Source organism: Mycteria americana, chromosome 7, assembly GCF_035582795.1.
Source record: "Mycteria americana isolate JAX WOST 10 ecotype Jacksonville Zoo and Gardens chromosome 7, USCA_MyAme_1.0, whole genome shotgun sequence".
Taxonomy (NCBI): Eukaryota; Metazoa; Chordata; class Aves; order Ciconiiformes; family Ciconiidae; genus Mycteria; species Mycteria americana.
This window is the reverse complement of record NC_134371.1, coordinates 65,911,625-65,930,849: the sequence shown is the minus strand read 5'-3', so window position 1 is coordinate 65,930,849 and position 19,225 is coordinate 65,911,625. Positions and strand designations below refer to the sequence as shown.

Sequence of the window (19,225 nt, the reverse complement as noted above, 5' to 3'; positions counted from 1 at the left end):
ACTGAAGGCAGCTCAAGACACCAACCAGAAAGTATTAACAAGAGCCAAAAAACCAGACAACACTGCTCAGAGATTTCCCTTTGAAAATGAAACTCAGAAACACATTTCTACCAAGGCCATGCCACTGCTGTCAATTTTTCACATCAGGCTCTTTGATATTCCGGTGGCAGGTACCAGGGAAAAATTTCAATGTGAGTCATTAGAAAAGCCCAAGATACAAAACAGGAACACACAAGAGAGCTATTCTGATCCTCTCCTGTAAATCTACTAGTTCTCAGGAAACAGATCAACCTCTAACAGCATTAAAAGAACGCTTAAAGGAAGAATGGCTTATGGAAAGAGAGAAGGCACACTTATTGAGGAAGTACAAGAAACAAAATGGCTAGGAGCCCTATTTGGGAAGAGGACGATTTTGTCAAAAGAGCCAGCAGTTTCAAATGACAACTTAGCTGTGGGACTGTCAGAAATACAAGGCAGAGTAACAAAAGTGGCTAACATACATAAAAACGTCCCAGCATAGTACTAGTTTATTTAGTCTCTCTTGACACTATAAATTTGTTTCTGCCCTGATTATTACAGCTGGGAACAGCTGTGCCCACAAGAACCCAATTCTCCCTGTTTTCCTCTTTCATCCTCCTATCCCAGGCACCCTTCCCAGGAAAAAAAAAAAAAGCTGTTTTGGGGGTTTTTTTTACCATATGCCAGTACATATTCTTGAAAGAAAGGGTGCCACTAACATTTAAAGACACTTTAAAATTTCAGTATGTTTTTGTATTATATTTAAGTACGTTTAGAAAAAACTTAATTTCAATAAATTAAGCAAATGGTCTTCAAGGATGAGGGAATACATGAGGATGAAAAACGAGGAGAACACCTTCACAGTAACGTGTCTGTTTATTACTAAGAACCTCAGTTCTTAGTAATAGAGAGCCCTCTCCTCTCCTTCCCTGACATTTATTTCTTAAGTGTTCACCAGAGAAGAGGCACTAATGCCAAATTTGTTAAACTAGCTAACAAGTCCCAGGCACCTCAGTAGAGAAAAAATCTGCAAGGTCACCAGTTCCTAACTGGTGCAGAGCATGTCACTAGCAAGGAACACGGCCATTACGGGGAAGGCTGGAGTGGAGCACAAGTAAACTCCACCAGGTAATTGGGGTGGGCTCCATGCCAGCCCACAAGCTTTATGAGAACATAGGAGCAACTGCCATGCGAAGCAGACAGTGCTGCAAAGGCGCAAGAAAGCCGAGCTGCAAGAGGAGGAAGGAGGCAGCAGTGGAAGCAAGCAGCGAGACTACACCAGTGCCAGCAATACCTGTGCCAGAGATACCAGACTGGAAACTACCAACTTGAGTAAGGGCAAGAAATACATTTAAGGAAATCTCCCAGGGATCTGGAGGATTAAGCACGTATGTAAGTGATGTACGTGTCCCAACTGCCTACGTCAGGTCACCTGAGCGCTGCCATTTAAAGCTCAGGGAAAGGCAGCAGGGAAAATGGTGACTCCTACACCACCATCCACAGGAGGAGGCATTGGAAGGAAGCGACGTGCCTACCCCAGCCCTGCAAAACCTCAAGTGCCTCCCCAGGCGCTGCACACCCCCAGTGCTGCCTGGAGCCTGTCAACGCAAAGGGACTGTGATAAAGGGCAGACCCATTCTCATTAAATTTAGGCGTTATATATAGGCTGTGCTGTTGAGAAACATCGGTAAAAGCAAACTTCGGGAAGCCAGGCAGGGAGACAAGAATGTAAATCCTATAATGCTCCACCAGCTACGTGAAAACCAGGCTCCGAAACTGATTTGGAGCAATTTAATCGCGCAGCCAACGCACGCCCTGGACAAGCTACACGCGGCCTGGGGGTGCAGCGAGAGGGGTTCCCTGGGGAAAAAGCCGGAGAGGGGTGTTATGCACGGGCACCACAGGTTTTTTGAATTAAAAACCAGCACCGCAAAGGCGATACGGTTCCTCAACCAGCAGCACCGCCCGAACTGGGAAGGAGCTTTCTGAATGTCACCGCGTTTCGCTTTCAGCGCGGAGCTCCAGAGAACGAGTAGGGCTGGGCCGGCCGCCCGCCGGGGCCTAGCAGGGCCGGCTGCCCGCGCGGGCAGGGCAGGCCGGGCCGGGCCACGACCGTTAACGGCCGCAACGGCCGGCGGCGGCGCGCGCGGGGCTGAGGGAGCGCGCTCCCCTCAGGGGCGGCGCCCGCCTCGCCTGCCTGAGGGGGAGCCCGCCCGGCCGCGGCTAGTCGCCACCGGGGCTTGGCGAGCGTCAGTCACTTACTTGTCCAAACTGAAACACTATATTAGCTGCGCAGGGAGCGGGCTACAGAAACCGCGCTTTTCCTGACAGGGCAATTTCCTGACCGCCGGCCGCTGCCGGGAAGCCCGCCGCGCTCCCCCCCCGGGCCCGGCCGCGCTTGCGCTGCCGTTCCCCGTTGGGGCGGGGAAGGGGAGGCGGGAGGGGCCGCGTCTCCCCCGCTCGCCTTTGAAGGCTGCGCCGGCCGGTGCCGGCATCTGGTTTGCATTTGGGGGCCCGCGTGCGGAGCTCGCCCCGAGCGCTGTTGAAGGGATCTGCTGTGTGTTAGGCATAGCTGTCAAGCTGCACTGCCCTGGAAAGCCGAGCGTGCACTGTGCCCTGTCAGGAATTCAACTGATACGAGTATTTTTGCCTCGGAAAGGGAATCGTATTTCTCCTTTATTTAAAAGCGAATAAAACAGAAACAAGGAGGGGGTTTGGCTCTTTTGGTTAAAGGGGTTGTTGCTAAATCGTATTTCTCAGCCACAGCCCTGTTGCCCTACAAGACTGCAGAAACATTGGGGGTTGCAGAAGCATTTAGCATTTAAGCAGTGCAAGAAGCCACACTGAGAGCCATGGGAAGAATAAATACAGGGAAACAAGCAGAAGGGTATGTCTGGACTGAGGACATCCCCCACCTTGACCCATAAATATATAATCGCTTCGTAAATACACAAAACAGGACTGCAAGCCATGAGTTAGATTTTCTGCACGGGGTTCCTCCGTTTGAGAGTTTTACCTGAAAAGTTGGAAAATTCCTGATGTGAGGAATAAACCCTGAGTTTATTTAAGGTTTGCTTAAAATGGAGGACAGGGCAGTAGGATCCCCTCAAACGCATCCCTTGACAACAGAGAGACAGGCCAGCAGTGGCTGCATGCTCCAGCGGTGGGTCGGACCAGACCCCACCATGTCCCTCCACGACCCACGTAGGGAGGAGCGGATGGAAACCCCCACAGTCCCATGATGTCCAAACACTTCTGAAGAGGCCCCAGGGAGCCACCAGGGATTTTTCCCGTTATCCCCCAAATATTCTACACCAGGAAATCTTGTAGCAAAATCTCTCTTGCAACATTTGCAGAGTTTTCCCACTTTGGCCCAGGCAGAAATACTGCAGGAACGACCTTGCTCAGGGAAAGATGAGTGTTGTCTCGTGGTTAGAGCACAGGGTTCGTGGTCAGGAGCTGTGGGTTCTCATTCCAGCTTTGCCACTGAATCATTTTGAGAGCTTCGCTAGTCACTTTGTATTAGAACCAGTTAGTAATTTTCCGTTGGAATGATTTTTCTGATGGAAAACACTACTTCTACAAAACTGAAATCTTCTGGGTGAAAATCGACTTTCTGTTGGGAATACCTTGCATCTAGGTGGGGTAGAAAAGGACATTAGACCCAAACTGAAGTATTTGGAGTTTTCTTGCATTACTCCAAATGTTTTGCTTTGAATGGATAGATTTCTTTAAAAAATACCAGCCTCCTGACTGTAATTCCAAGTCAGCTCATTGCACGGTGGGAGCGTGCGCTCTCACACTCTGCTTTGCTCCCCGGGAGGTCTGCACCTCCTGTAGAGGGATGCAAATGTCTCTCTTGTGAGACGTGTACAACCCGATCTGAGTCAGACCGGTCCAGGCATGCAGGCACCTGGCCCATGGGAACAAATCGTAGCATGAGGCTACCGCTCTGACCAAAGAAGTGCTCCACGGAGAGAAAGTATAAAGTTCAGAGACACAAACAAACTGTTTCACATTAGTTCAGTGACCCAAAACAAAGTACTGTGACTGTGGATATTCTAAAATGTTTTGTTCAACTGAAAAGCAGTAAAATGAAGTCCAGAGAAATAGGCCCAAGTGTGCTTCCACTATCTGACAATCAAATCCTATAAACCTTTCCGTACACATTTAAATCCCTTAACTTTTGTTTGCTACGTTAAACATCAACCATTTACCTTTTCTTCCATAACAGCAAGTTTTGGATTATCTAATAAGCTTTCTCTGCACTTGTTTCAGTCAGAATTCATCTTTTCTGAACATGAGTGATCATAGCCCAACATACGGCGTAATGTTCAAAACCATGTCTTGCCAGTGACTTGCACAGAGGCAAGAATAATTCCCTACACACCCTTTTAGTTACAGACAGGGATCAGTTTTGCCTTTTTTACACCTATATCACATTAGTACCTTGATTTATCCAGGTCTTTCTGCTCCAATAAATAGCAAAAAAACCCCAAAATTATCTGTCTGTAAGTAGAGACAAATGTATTAACTTTTCCTTAATACATTTTTCCATTTCATTACACTTCTCTAGCACTCACATGGTTTCTTTCCAAGGGGGTGACAAATGAAGATATTTTGAAGAAGATATAAATGAAGCTGAAGTTACAAGATCTCCAGCCTCCAAAATCAAAGTCCTGAAAATGCTCTTTTTTTAAATGAAAGAATCAAAGTTTAGATTATCACATATTCCCAAGACCACATGAGGCTTAATTCATTACTCCTTTGAAATATTCTGAAAGCTGAGGGTTAAGAGGTGTTATATTAGTGCAGAATAACGATGATTAATTTGTGTTTCATATCAAATGCAGGAAGAGTAGATATGTGTGCAGTGAATCCTCTATAATTTAAAAGTCTTTCTATAAACTTGAAAATACCTTGTAGACATATGTACCTTCAATGGAACACAAGACCACTTTTTTTCTGTTTAGCATGTGGCTGTTGTAGTTTTGCTTCTGATATTACTGCTTCAAATAACCTTCCTTTTTTTCCAAGATTCTGGACAGATTCACTTAAAATACACCCTTTTGCCTTTCCATTACAGAGTAACTAATGAAAATTCCATTTTAAATGTGCTTTCTGTGAGACAGGAACGTTCTTTTTTTCATTATTAACAAAAGCCCGTATTTCAAGCTGTAGGGATACAACTTCAGGTAGCGTAAATCAGCGTTGGTCTGAGATGGCCTGCAGTCCTCTCAACCAGCCCTGCAGAACAATTTAGTGGTTTTAGATGACAGTTGGCATCTTTGAAATATTCTCTTTTGCAGAACTAGACTAGATGTGACACTTGCTGGAGAAGAAATCTTGCATAAATCTGTCTAAAAAGACTCACTTAATCATATTACTTCACTAGCAGCAGTAACCTTTGGAGGCCAAAGTCCAGACAGGTTGAGAAATGGAACATGAGTACATAAAGGTGACAATTCCATTAACTGCAATCACAGAGAGAGGTGAATGGTGAGATAAAGACAAATGACTTATTCTATAAAGAAAAGAAAATATATGTGTGTAGGGGAAAGAGACAGAATGAACATTTTCCAGCCTTGTCGAGGAAATAAAGATCCAGTCCCACTCCATTGAGATCAACACAAAAACATCTCTTGGCCTCCCTGGATGCGAGCTCTGGCCCAGCATCCCAGCCTGCTGTTGAATGTTAGTGAGAAACGTCGTTTCAGGAGTGCACGTGCACGCAGGTGAGATGCCCCAGTAAAAAATTATATGCAGAATGTCTTGCTGAATTGCCCACCGCAGCCGTCCTGGAAATGCAAATACTGGGCCTAGCTTTGCAGTCAACAGGGCATTTTGCAAAAATAAGTAAGTGGAAAAATTGTTGGCATTTCTGAACCCAGTGATTCAGGATTCTCAAATATACCAGACAAGATCTTTCAGTCCAGCGGGATGCGCTTCAACCCCAGAGGCTGAACAGAAACAGCTTTGGGACTTTCTTTTGGGCCCCAAATCGGAAAGTGTTGGTATGTATTGATAACTGGAACTACCACCACATGGAAAAAAAAAAGAGTTAGTTCTTACGCAGGTTCAGCGCAAAACTTCAGCACAGATAAAAGAGCGATCATCGGGACATATTCGCATCCACTGTCCTTCAGTGATGCCAAGGACGGCACAACTAGCATGGCTAAGACAACTTCCCATTACCTAAGTTTTTTCAGAGGAGGTGGAAGCTTAGAGACTAGCCATGCTGGCTACTGAGCTGCTTTGCAGCACTCAAAATAAAGCCACAAAGGGATCTAATCTATTATCCCTCAAATCTTTCTAAATTTCAGATAAAGAGGAAACTGATAATATAAAATCTATCTAGATATACAATCTCCTCCTCTTTTGCAATTTTCCCACTTATGTGTGGCGTTTTCAAGAATTTCTATGCAGAAAACCTCATCTAAAACCAATCCGTGTACCAAAAGAAAACAAGCAGATAAGCAAATTGTTTTACTTACAGAAGCAGAAACAGCTCTTTGAGCATTCGAAAATTCCGCTTACTTAGGTATTGATTAGCATAACAATTGAAGGGAAGAAAAGCTTTTTAAAGGGTCATGTAACATGTGCTTGCTTAGGCAGTTCATACAAGCACCTGAGGGTGGTTTTCAATCTCAGTTTTGAGAAGTAGTATAACACTGGTATAGGAAATAGAAGCTGGGGAATACTCTGGATGAAGTGCTTACTGAGTCATTGGACTAGGACTATTCATTCAAACAGGGAAAAAGGGAAGTAAAAAACAACGGAATTCTATGCAACAACAAGAAGGGATTTTTGAGTGTACAATAGGAAAAAAAGGAAATGTCCTTTGGGGGACTTTTTCTGCTTTTAACAGAGATATTAAGATACTGTTAAATACTAGAGCAGCCAAAAAAGGGAAATCCCTGTTTTACACAGCTCTAAATATCGCTAGAAAAATAATTCTGATTTTATCAATTTGTGACCCATTTCCTTACGTTTTGGGTAGCTCACCTTTTAATACAAAAGTCAGAAGCCGATACAAACAAGCATACCATATTTCAGGCTCCACCAAAATTCCAGTGTCTTGCCCAGGGCCTGTTCCTGCCTGCCTTCTTGGCTGGATACCAATATCCTTTATTCTCAGGGGAGTCAGCCTTCCAAAAAACCACTTGGCACTTGAGTCAGGGCTGCTCTGTTTTCCTAACGTTCATGGCAGGCAGGATGTTTTCTGACTCTGGTACCCAACAGTTGAGCATTCCAGACAGCATGGGGATTTTTCTTTCAAAACCGCACTGCCAATGCCATAAGAATAAGTGAAGTTCTGTGACACCGTGTGATCCTGGTGGGAAAATAGGATGACTTGGTTGCCATACAGCGATACACAAAGGCAAAACGCGCATGACTCTTGCCACCTTTATAAACTCTCCTTCTGTGGTGCGAATGCTGAAAAAAGTCTGGCTTAAAGTCATGTTTTCATCAACTGGTTCCCCTCTGGGAAGACTTCCAGATCTCCACAGATTAGGTTAAGGAGAAGACCCTCCCTCCCCCAATGCTTGGCCAGAAAAGCAGCCCGCTGCTGCAGTCTTAGTCTTTGCACACATTGTTGCTGTACCTGTCCATGTTGCCAGCATGTGAAAATGTTCTCTTTGCTCCCCACAACAGATTCAGTCTGTGAACACGCAGTACAGATACCCCTGCAACTTTTGCATATACCTTTACACTCCTTAAATATTAGAAATCTGACTTTATCATTAACACTTTTATTCAAGTAATTCCTGAGATCGCTGATGTCAGGGCCAACTACAGCTGTGCAGCCTTTGTCTTGTGGAACAGAAGCTACATAGGTGAGGGCAGGCAGGTTACAACTCACAGGCAGGACTGGACTCCTCACTCCAGGAGCAGGCATACTGCCCTGCTCTGTCTGGGAGGCAGATTTGCCAGAGACATCTTCCATCATAGCTCTATGCCAAAATCCAGATGTGCAAAATCGTGAAATCACAATCTGTTGAGCTGGAAACGAATTTCACAAGCCAAGCTGTGAAAATCTGTCGAGCTCCTTAAATTTCACAATACCTTACAGCTCATGAAAAATAACTAACGGAGGTTAAATATTTTTCTGCAACATCCTTTCAAGACTTTTTCCATATAATATGACCAGCTTACGTGAAGCAGTTTGTTACAGTGGTGATACATCATACAGTGATGCCAAAATTCAGTCAGCGCGGAGAAGGGTTGAAGAAGGCTCAACCACATTTCAAGCAGCACGTCCTCGTGCCATGACTGTGACTTTCTACAAAAAGCAGATCCTACTTTGCCCTTTGAATTCAGAAGCTCGTGAACACAGTCATGGGAGGCAAAGTACCATCAGCATCTGTTAATTTGTAAAAAATAAGAGTGTTAGCTGGAATCTGGACTTTCCAGATTATAAACAACATGCAGCCTTTCTCCTAAACTCATTGCAAAATGTACAAATGATGTTCTAAAGCCAGCACTGTAATCTTTTAAAATCTTAAATTCAACTGGGGCTTATTCAAGTACATAAAAAGAAGTTTGTAGGATCATTTAGCTACCTGCATATCGTACACAAATAAAACAAACAGCACTAGAAACAGGAATAGAATCACCATATATGTAGCTAGTTCCTATAGCAGTTAGATTTTCATGCTCTGTATACAACCCAAAACAAATTGTCTGCTTATAATTAAAATATGATACTGTTTCCAGAAGTCTTGCCTTATGGAGATAATTTTATACCATGGGGCAGATTCAGCCCTGGTGTAGTATTTCTGATTTTCATGGAATTACACCGTTAAAAAATTTGGCCCAACATCTTACCCACACTGATGCAATTCAACTTTTAAGGGACAGTTATGGGGTTTCCTCCTAACTCAGGCCAAGTTTCTGGAACAAGGAAAGTCTGTAAAAGAAACCGTTGGAGGGATGCTTTAGTCTGGCATTTAGGAATATTCATATGTTAGAAAACATCATGGGATTTATTTTGTATGTCTTACACATTAGAATTTCTTGCTTTTTTTTTCTTTCCTTACAGATACATTGCCAGTACGTGGTCACAGAAAAACAGGATAAAACCCAAGGAAGTGTAATGAAACAATTATAGACGGCCGTGAGTAGAAAGACATTTGTGGATCCAGTTAATTCTGCTTCATCTTTGTTACATAAATCTATTTTCTAAACTTAATGGGTTGCCTGAGCTTGTAATATATGATTAACAGAATGTCTGCACCACTCGGGACTGGAGAAAAATGTAAGATGTTAGTTCTCTCTAACCTTAAATATTTTGGGTATGATTGATCTCACATAGTGCTTTGGATTTATGCTTTGCATGACAAATGGAAATCAGAATATATGCACTGATGCTCTCACCGATGTTGAAAACTTCTGACTTCTGTGCAGAATCAGAGAAAAAGAGCTATAACACTTCCCTCCTCCTGGAGCTAACCTGGTCTTTCTTAAAATCATGCAGCTTCATAGGTCATGGGCCAGCAAACAGGAGTCTGCCCAGCTCTTCCTGCCAGTGCTACATATATCGGGCATCGGGGGGGCGGAGGGTTTGCGAACAGTGGAAATGTGATGCTGTCAGAGGTCTGGGGGAGATAATTCCATTCCTTATGCAGTTGTTTGAGCTGCCCAAATAGCATGAAGCAGATGCCTAGGTTCTTGCTTAAGGCTTCCTGGGAAAACCAACACTGTTTCAAAACCGTATCAGAACCAAAACTATGGAAAGATTAATCAAGCTTGGGTCAAGAGGGAAGAAAGATGCAATAGCTTTTGGCAGCGGTGAACTGGTAAATGATGTACCCAATGTTGAGCTCTCTTACGAGTCAGAATATTCAGTGCATCATATCAAAAACTCCTTTAGACTATTGACATAATATTAGAAAGAACATGGAAAAAGGTGGTAAAGATGGTTCTATTACAGAACCATCAAAGGTACAATTTAAATTTACTATTTGCATTTTTACACTAATCTGACAATCATAAAGCCTTACTATAAATCAAATGGAGCAAATGCTACCAGTAAATTAAAACATGTAATCTGTGTACAAAAGTTAAAAACCCTTTTGGCACAGAAGACAGCCGTGATTCAGAGTTTCTTCCAGTGTTAAGCACAAGCAGCAGAAGAAAACTGCTTGAAGCATTCTTTAAAATCCCATTCTGGTTGCTAACCTTTGGATTTACAGTTTGTCTTTCTGAAGCAATGATAAAACCATCACAGCTTTAATCAACTGTTTGAATCATGGACCAGTCTGAAAAACTGAAAGTGCAAGATGCAAACTGAAACCAAAAAGCAAGACACAACCAAAATCAGAACTACTGTATGTTTTTGCCATTTCTGTCAGCCACGGCTTGGAAATGTTGTTATAAAGCAAGACAAAAAAATTGAGGAAGGAAAAAAGTTATAGCTGCACTCCTATTTTAGGCTATTTTATGTCTGATTGTTTCAAGAGTAGGAGGAGTATGAGACCGGGTACGTAACTCCACCCTCTCCAAGAATTGCCGGGATCGTTTATGAGTGTGATCCAAACACGAGAACAGCTTCCTTACCTACAGTATGTTGTAATCATGGAAATATCATGGGATGTTTTAATTGACACCTCATCCCCATCATCACGACGTACACTGAAAAGTCGTCACCTTGGGAGATACAGGACTGGAAAATTAGGATGGCAGATAATTATCCCATGGGCTACAAACATTTCCCACAATGGCATCCCGGCCACCAAGGGTCAGCAGCTAAGAAACAAGCCCATGCATAGGGCACAACTCCACCATGAGGGACACGCTACCTACTAGAGCTACGTGTGGTTGCTGGGAGCACAGGGGCCTGTACAGACCCCCCTAAGCTGGTGACAGGGTTTGGGGAGGGAGGCCAGGGGGTCTTACCACCTCTATACGTACTCTCTTCTGCTGCCTTCAAAGGGAATGGTGCTTTAACTCTGTCCACTCCTTCATTTGTGTATTCTACTGCTGTAACTCCAATTTCTCCCAAAAAAATCTTAAGGTAAGCCTGAAGAATTGGGAGGAGGGAGAAGAAGCTTTTACTGAACGAAGCAAGTTTTCCAGAATACAACCTCATCCTTTTGACCACCTACTACAGTCAACCTGATTGGCTAGTGCCGTACTTCAAGTTTACTCAGGTTTTTTCCCTTACTTTATTGCTTTTAAATTAACTGTCAGCTCAAAGTTTCATCTAAAGCCATTTTGTACGCTTTTTCTGCCTTAAAAAGATGCCCATCCAAGAATTATTTACTCAGCACCAAGCTTTAGAAAGTTACTTGATATGGGAGGAAAAATACGTGTTAGAGTTGCTTTGTTTTAGTATGTCAGTGAAGGGAAAGAAATCCCAGATAGAGCTGTGGACATGACTGTTTATCATCCTTTCAGAAAATACATGTTTTACGTCAGTTCAGTGGTACTTATGTCACTGAGTTTCTAACGTTGTTAAAAACTGACACCAATACCATGATCTGAATAACTTAAAATTTTGACGCAAGAGTAATGTCCCCCTTGAAAAGAAAGACCTCCAGAATTAAGACTTCAGCTGCTCCATCTTGAGCTAGAGAACTATTTTTCCAAGCTGCTGCCTGTATTGGGCTTCAAACCAAAACTGAATGAATGCAAAGGAGAAAGCCTAATGTACAGCAGTTAAAATATATGGAGGCTTTTGGGTTTTTGGAACATCAAACCCTTCAGAGTACAAAATATTTGCAATTTGGTATTGCAAGCATTTCCCTTCCCACTGGAAGGTTAATTTATCATAGAGGAATACATTGCTCTCAGACAATATCACAGGCTGGTCATGTTCTTGCTACATTACTTTATTCTCAACCAGAAGAAAATTAGTGTCACTTGTGGTGAGGGTTGTCTTTGTGAGACTGGTCTCATATCATACTCCTATTTAAGGGAATCAGTTCAGAGGTTGAGGGTAAGGCTAAGGATCGCAGTGGTATTTTTTGCCTTTTAATCACAGACTTTTCAAGGTAATCCATATTTTAGCAGTGGCCCATAATGTTATCTTCATTTGTAACCTGTTGCCATATTTATTCCATAGACCTTTGCACAGAGCCTATGACCACGGAGGCTTACTGACTGCAACTCTTCCCAGCACAGCTTCCAGCAATACATCCCAGCCATTTGCAGCTTGTTTAGCGTGCAAAACCCCACACTGATTCTCTGGGTTGAGTAACGATGTTCTTATTACACCCACTCAGTGTCCTTAATATTGGGTAACGGGAAACCAGGGGATGAAACAAGCTATTACTTTTGGTTTCTATGGTCCTGAATCTGTAAGCTCTAGTTCTAGGGGGGTATCTGCTCTTTGACGACACTTCCCATATCGTGTTTCAGCCAGGAAGATGGATGTACCTTAGTTAAAGTGAGTCATTCACTGAACCTAGGCCAAACTTTGAAGCAAATCTGGGCCAGTTTACCGCCTCAGGAGGAAACCTGGTTTTTGCATGAATTAGATGTGAAAATAAGCAGAGCCTGACTGACATCTCTGAATTCCAACTGTACGGGTAAAACCCAGCGGGCATGAGCCTCAGGCATGACAAAAATGAGGAGGGGAAAATGAGGCTTCCTGTCTCCCCTCCAAGAGCCAGAGACATGTTACTCAGAACTTAGGGTAAATGGTTAATTATTTATATACTAATTAAGTAATGTTTATAGAATGTCTTACATATGTAAATTGCTGTAAATATGCTTACATTTTTCCTGCAGTCTTCAATTAAACGAACTTTCATTTTAGAGCAAAACAATCCCATACCAACTTGTTACACCAGTTCTTTAGCCAGGCAGCTTTTTAGCTAATGGTCCCAGCCCAAACTGCACTATTGTATTTCTCTACAGAAATTTCTGGGCTGGTTTGTAGTTGTTTTAATTCCATCACAGATCACATTCTGTTTAATGATAATTTGATTTTGCATTGCAAGACCCAGATGTACATTAGGAGGTCACAACCTTTCCATTTATCTCTTAAAGTAACTATTTTTTCCCCAAGTTCCATCAGGTTAAAACAGTTAGCAATTTTTCTCCTTGAAGTGTCCCTTCAGCTTGGCCAAGATATATAATAGATCAGTGTAGCTACAAATGCATTACAACATTAGTCATCAATTAGTTTTAAACCATCGCTGTAATATATCATTTATCTAGCTTGCTGTAGCACTATTGTGAACATTTAATTTTTTAAAGGCATCTTGATTTTTTAACCTGACGGCTGCATCCCCCTTTTGTCTCCTATACAGACTTCTCCTTAAGGAACAATAAAAATTAGATTTGTTTGACCTGCACTCAGGGTTCGTTTAAGCGAGATGGATTTTAATTGCTCTGCCTAGTCTACCAGACAGCTTTTATGTAATATTCCAGACATTTACGCACTGTCTTTTCCCTTGCTGTAAGCAGGTGTGTGTGCCCACAAATGCCTGTAAAGCAGCTCTTACAATTCATTTCACATCTCTGACAATCCTCTGGGAAATTGCTTACTCTGAGATATCATTGGCATCAAATTAAGGGCTCCAGTCATTGCCACTTCTTTCCTCCCAATACCATTTTCTTTTGTCTTTCAGATTCCACTTTTTGTGTGGCTAATTCTAAAAGGACTTTGCTGAGGACTGTGTTCCTTGTGCTTGCATCGTCATCATGCAACGCAGATGACTCACCTCTGCATCTCCCAACAGTGAGAATGCATACAGAGCCTTCCCTGTCTCTCCCAAAATCCACATTGTCCTTCCACCATTTGCAATACGTTTGACTTAGATTTATGATTCGAAAAGGTTTGGAGTATAAGACAACTAAGACTGAGAGAAGCGTGTCTATGCCACAGACGTTCAGTATCTTGAAGGATCTCTAATTTCAATTAGTAAGTCACGCGAGCAAGTTATCACAGCATTGACTCAGAGCCCGAAACACCCTGACTTCTCTGCCAGCTTGGAGTAGAGGCAAAATGAGCTCACTTTTGCCCACGATGAACCTTATTTGCTCCAGCTGCTCCAGCAGGGAGAGGAGAACCTCATGCAGAGTGTTCTCTCCCTGCTGACTCTCCTCTTCCACGGGTGATACAATCTGAAGATGAGGTCCTCTATTTTTCCTGTTCTTCCCATTCCTAAAAAGGAAGGTTTGGCTGTACTGTGAGTTACCAAATCAGCACAAAAAAATGGGCCTCCTAAGCAGTTATTTGTGCCTACAGCTGGTTCTGGTCTACTCTCTGTTGGACACACACATGTACTTAATTCCCATTTGTGCTGGATGCCTATTAAAAGAACAAATCTGCAAGTGAGGAGGGTCTCTTCTACCATGTCAATGGAAGTGAAATACGTAAATCTCCTGCATGCTGAGGGCGAATGTATGCTTAAAATGCTTGGGAGAACAGCTGTGAAAAAGAATAAGTGGTTTGTATTATGCTGCAAAGTGTCACCAATCCAACATGCTAAGCTGATCCTCATGTGGTACATTGTGCTTGCTCCATGCTTGCATTATACTGCCTACTGCTTCTATGTGTGGGTAATTCAAAACGCACAGCATTTCAGACAGCATAGAAAAAGCGACAAACCTGGCTTCTTCCACTGCAGTGTAACCAGCATGGTTCACAGCAGCAAGGGACCACTGGACTGGAAAGAACAATTCCAGTTAGGGGCCCCGTGCAGGGAGTGGAGGTGGAGATCGTGGTGAGCCACGGAGAGAGCCGTGGAGGAGCAGGGGGAACTGCCTGTCTTTCCCAGTCTGGGAAGCCATAAGAGGGATTGGAATAATCTTCCTCAGCGCCACTGTTTTTCTTCCCTTTTATCTGCCAGTGGTGAATCCCAGTCACTCAGGAGACATCCTGGAATGAGACTGGTATATGATGATAGGTGAATCACAAAACATTTAAATAATATTAAGGGTTCTGCAGGAGACTGTGAAAGGAAGTCCCATTTCCTTTCCTTAAAACCGAGCAGAATTGGACACTTGACCAAAACCCATGGTACATCTTCAAAGTGCAAGGTACACCTGCATAGCTCAAGGCATTCATCTTCCACCCGCCCTGCCTGAGCCAGCACCTGAGCCCCACGATAAACTGCACATATGGTTTCCCTCTGGACAAGAGAGGGAAGCAGCAGAACATCTTAGATGTTAATTATGGCATCAATGGAAGAAATTCAGATGCTACACTGAGAGAAGCCATAAAAGACTTTTACATGATATAGAAACTATGGATACAGCAGTGACATCAGGAAGGAGATGGGAGGTCCAGTGCACTTACTTTGCATATGGACACATAATTCTTAATTTCATATTCTGTTTTTTTTTCTAGGGCTTGTATATCCATCAATAACACACACCAATATTTTTTACTTCCCTGACAGAAGCACTGAAAATCAGAGCCCATTTATTTAGTACCAAACAAAATCAGAAATAAGAGCAGGCTTCAACACTAGAATACAGATTTCTAAACCTCTGAGGACCAGATGCAGCAGAGCTGGAACACTCAACAGCTGTAATGTGCACTGAGGAGTCACATTTGTTCAAGAAAAGTCACATTACTTACATTAATTGGATGTGTCCAGCTCATCCTGAGTCCACTTAAGCCTTGGCAAACCTCTAGCTCCGAGGCATAACAAAAGTATTAATATAGATATTCCTTTATATTATCCCATTTACATAACGACTCCCACCTTTGCAACCTAATACTTATTCTTTGGAACACAGAGAACTATTGACTCATATCTGGACTGGGATGCCAAAAACTCCTAAATTTAGAGTTGTTTGGAACAAGGGAGTTTGGTTCAGGCCCATCCACAACAGCAAATTAAACACAAGTCATCATCTGTGCGAGCGACATTTTCAGCATGTCCAGAGCCTGGCGCAAGCTGACATTCTTTCTCCCAGTAAGATTTACAGAATGTGCGCATTGAAAAGTATTGAGGTAAACCATGGTCTGAGGGCCAAGTGCATAAATTAGACTTGTCCCCTCCCTTCAGTAAATTACATATATACACACTGTAGGTTGGCTAACTATGCTTTTGGCAACTTGAACAAGTCTGTGTGAGTGTGTGTTAACAGAAGGGGAGTTTGTGTCATACTCATGCATTTACATTTGCTTTTCTAAGACTTTGGTGCAAGGAGTATGTTGTACATCATTTTTTCCCTCCATTCACATCAGATACTAGATTAAACAGACAGAAAAAAGAAGTAATATTAAAAGTGTTGGCACACATTGCACTTTCTCAGCAGAAAGTGTGTCACTTGTACATAGGTTTGGTTTAAATTACGTAGGTCAATTTAAGGTCAGCAAGAAGCGCTGGATTAGCATCCTCAGAGACTGAGGTCCTCTCCTCATTCACAGAACAAGCCCAGATCAAGAAATGTCAATGAAAGCTTCATGCACAATGCTTCTTCCTTAGAAGAGAGTTATATTTCCTCAGGCCAACCAAGTGCTCACCTGTTCCTTGAGCCCTCGGCTTATATGGCAAAACAAAATGACCAGTTGGCATGGTGATGAGGGGACTGACACTATCAAACTGCTTCTTTAAACACTGTCAAGATTTTTATGAGCTGCATATTTGCAGTAGTCCATGTACCTGTGAAATAACTGAATCACTGTCTTCCATGTGTCAAAATTATGCCATTTCTGGACTGTTCCATCTTCCTCCCACAGATCTACCACATTTTAGGTAGAATGCATGGCCTAAAAACCCAAATACATGTTGCAGCTCTGACTGGCTCTTGGTGACGTCTAAAAAAGTAATGCAGTGAACGCCACCAGGAAACCCACACATTACCCCAAAGGATGCAATCTGCACTCTAGGCTTTTGGCCTTTCAAACTGGATTACCTGTGCGAAGCTTTTCTCTATGACCTGAGGAATCAGTAGAATTCTTTTTAATTGAAGGCAGAAAGCCTCACATAATCATATGATATGAGAACTAGGGCTTTCTGAAAAATGGAAAACACGGAATGATTTTGGATTGAATCACAAAGGAACTGAATATTGTGCATAGGTCTTCTCCTGAATTTCCAGCAAATTCATCCTCTTGCCAGGCATCTCACTCAGCCCAAGCCCTCCTCTTGCAAAATTCCTTGGTATCCCATCTTCCAGGCTGCCTGATATCTCTGCTTCCCCTCAACTTCTTTCCAGAAGGTCTTTCCACAGATCCACGGCATTCCAGCACTGTGGCATTCCTCAGTGTCCCTTTGCGCAACTGAAGAATGTGTTATTTTGCACAATATGTTCAGGCTCTTCCTACCATGTCTTCAGCTCCTTCCCAGTGTCTCCTGTGCAGGGTGAAGGGAGATGAGCAGCAGAAGCAGTTGCAGGAGTATCTGGATAGAGGATCAGAGCTCAATTCTTTCCCTTAAATCCCTTGTGTTCACCTCTTAGCAAGCAGAACTGTTGTTCCAGAAATGAGATCCAGAAATTATTTCATTCCAGAAATGAAAGTTGCAGGAAAGGTTTCCCTCCTTCCAGTTCTTTCTAAAATTATATCCAGGAAAACAAACTGATTGTTAGAGGCTGAGTTGGCAGCGGGGAAGAAATCCTGCGTGTCTGTCTCCCAGAGCATTCTGTCCTCTCCTTTTGGCATTGCGTGTTCAGCCCTGGTTTGGAAGTGGCCACTGGATGGGAGGTGGATTTACCTGAAGAGGGAAAGAAAGCGATGACAAATACAGTGGGCTGCCAGTTCCCTGTTAGCCCGTGGCAGGAGGAGATGGTGCACCCCTCAGCGGACCCTCTCTCCATACCTCTGGAGCACCCAGCCCTGCTGTGCTCTGCTGTGCTGGCCCTCCAAGCAGCACAAGCCAGGCTGCAGGCAGCGGGGCAAAGCTGACAGCGCCTTAGGGATGAGTCTGCTGCTTTGGTGTTGATGGGAGACCAGTCCCAGAGCACCAGCACTGCTTACAGCAGCTCCCTCCTTGGCTTTGCCCTCCTGTGCCTCATCTACAGAAAGAGATCTGCTGCTTCACAGTCCCTTCCCTCCTCTGCAATTAGGACTACACTTCATTAACAGCCCCCAAAACACACGCCTGAATGCAATTCCCAGACACATGGCTCTGGAGACTCTTTCCAATGTGCACCACATTTTAGAAGAAATGCTTTCTCTTATGCCACTCCCTCCTGTTCCCAACAACAGAATGGCCTGGTAGCAACTACAGCAAACTCACAGTGGGAAATATAACAGTAGAGAAGTATTCAGTGTTCACAGTAATGTCCTTTACTATGATTTACCAGAAATGTAGCTGGCATGGCCTGAATATAAAAAAAAAGGGGGTTTGAGCGTAGTGCAGAAACTGCTGCTACAAAGTTATGCAAATTCCAGAACTTCTGTTTCTGTAAATAAAAATTTTCCAGGGGAGAACATACAGAGGAGACAGTCATGTGCTCTAGCCTGAACAGGAATTGGGAAATTCAGGGTCTAGTCCCAGCTCCACTCGCAGACAGGTACTTTTGTTCACTCGGCTTCCGCTTTCCATCATAAGACCAAAACAATGATAATAAAAATCACAATGACAGCAATTGGAAAATATTTGCATAATTATTTAGCATGTGTTTGAATGCTTTGCATGTTAAACAACGGATTGCTCCTCAACCCACAATCTCAGGTCAGATAGGGAAGTAGAAAGAGGGTAGGAGAACAGGAACAAAACCTAACAGGTGTAGAAGTAAATTCAGTTCCATAGAAAAACAAGCTGAAATGGGTATTTAAGAGAGGCTAAATACATAAAGGCTCAGAGCCTGGTGGAAAAAGTCAGGGAGTTCATGCCAGGAACATAGGCTATGACACAGAAGGAAGTATGGAAATAATTGTGGAAGAAGCTGATAAATGGGTGGACTGGGCTGGAAATACTGGTAGAACTGAAGGTGGTATCGTGACAGGTGTACAAATGATGATGATGATGAATACGTTTTCAGTTTGGACAGTGATGAAGCATGAGTCCTGCTGACTAAGGGTGAAACAGCCCAGGCAGTGACTGTTAGATTGTGCTGCTCCAGGGCAAGATGCATTGGACTGCATCTAAAGCAAGGCAGGACTGCCTCGGAAATAAAGCAGTGCTCAGAGCCAAGCACCCGCCTGAGGAAGATATTGCACCACAGCTCTTTGATATGGCACATTTACCAGCAGGTTCAACCAGTAATTCAGTGAAACTTGCATTCAAGTCAATAGGACAAACCCATGTGGGAATAACTGTGAGTCACATCGTTGCAGGAGTGGCACCCCTGC

The 19,225-nt window shown here is 43.3% G+C and overlaps 1 protein-coding gene across 11 annotated transcripts in view; it reads right to left on the bottom strand.

Moving 5' to 3' along the window:
- FGGY (FGGY carbohydrate kinase domain containing) overlaps nucleotides 1-19,225 on the bottom strand; it is a 328,528-nt gene that overhangs the window by 144,693 nt on the left and 164,610 nt on the right. For 9 of the 11 annotated variants that reach the window (XM_075508846.1, XM_075508847.1, XM_075508848.1 and 6 more), the window contains 4 exons: nucleotides 16,843-17,642; nucleotides 14,582-14,851; nucleotides 8,848-8,929; nucleotides 7,065-8,383 (listed from right to left, as the gene is read on the bottom strand). The exons of 1 other annotated variant lie outside the window; for it this stretch is intronic. In XM_075508846.1, the coding sequence (XP_075364961.1) occupies nucleotides 7,065-7,067 (3 nt within the window). In that variant the 5' untranslated portion in view covers nucleotides 7,068-8,383; nucleotides 8,848-8,929; nucleotides 14,582-14,851; nucleotides 16,843-17,642. Of the gene's footprint in view, nucleotides 1-2,280; nucleotides 2,415-7,064; nucleotides 8,384-8,847; nucleotides 8,930-14,581; nucleotides 14,852-16,842; nucleotides 17,643-19,225 lie in introns of those variants that run through there. One more of the 11 variants, XM_075508856.1, reaches the window with a different exon arrangement.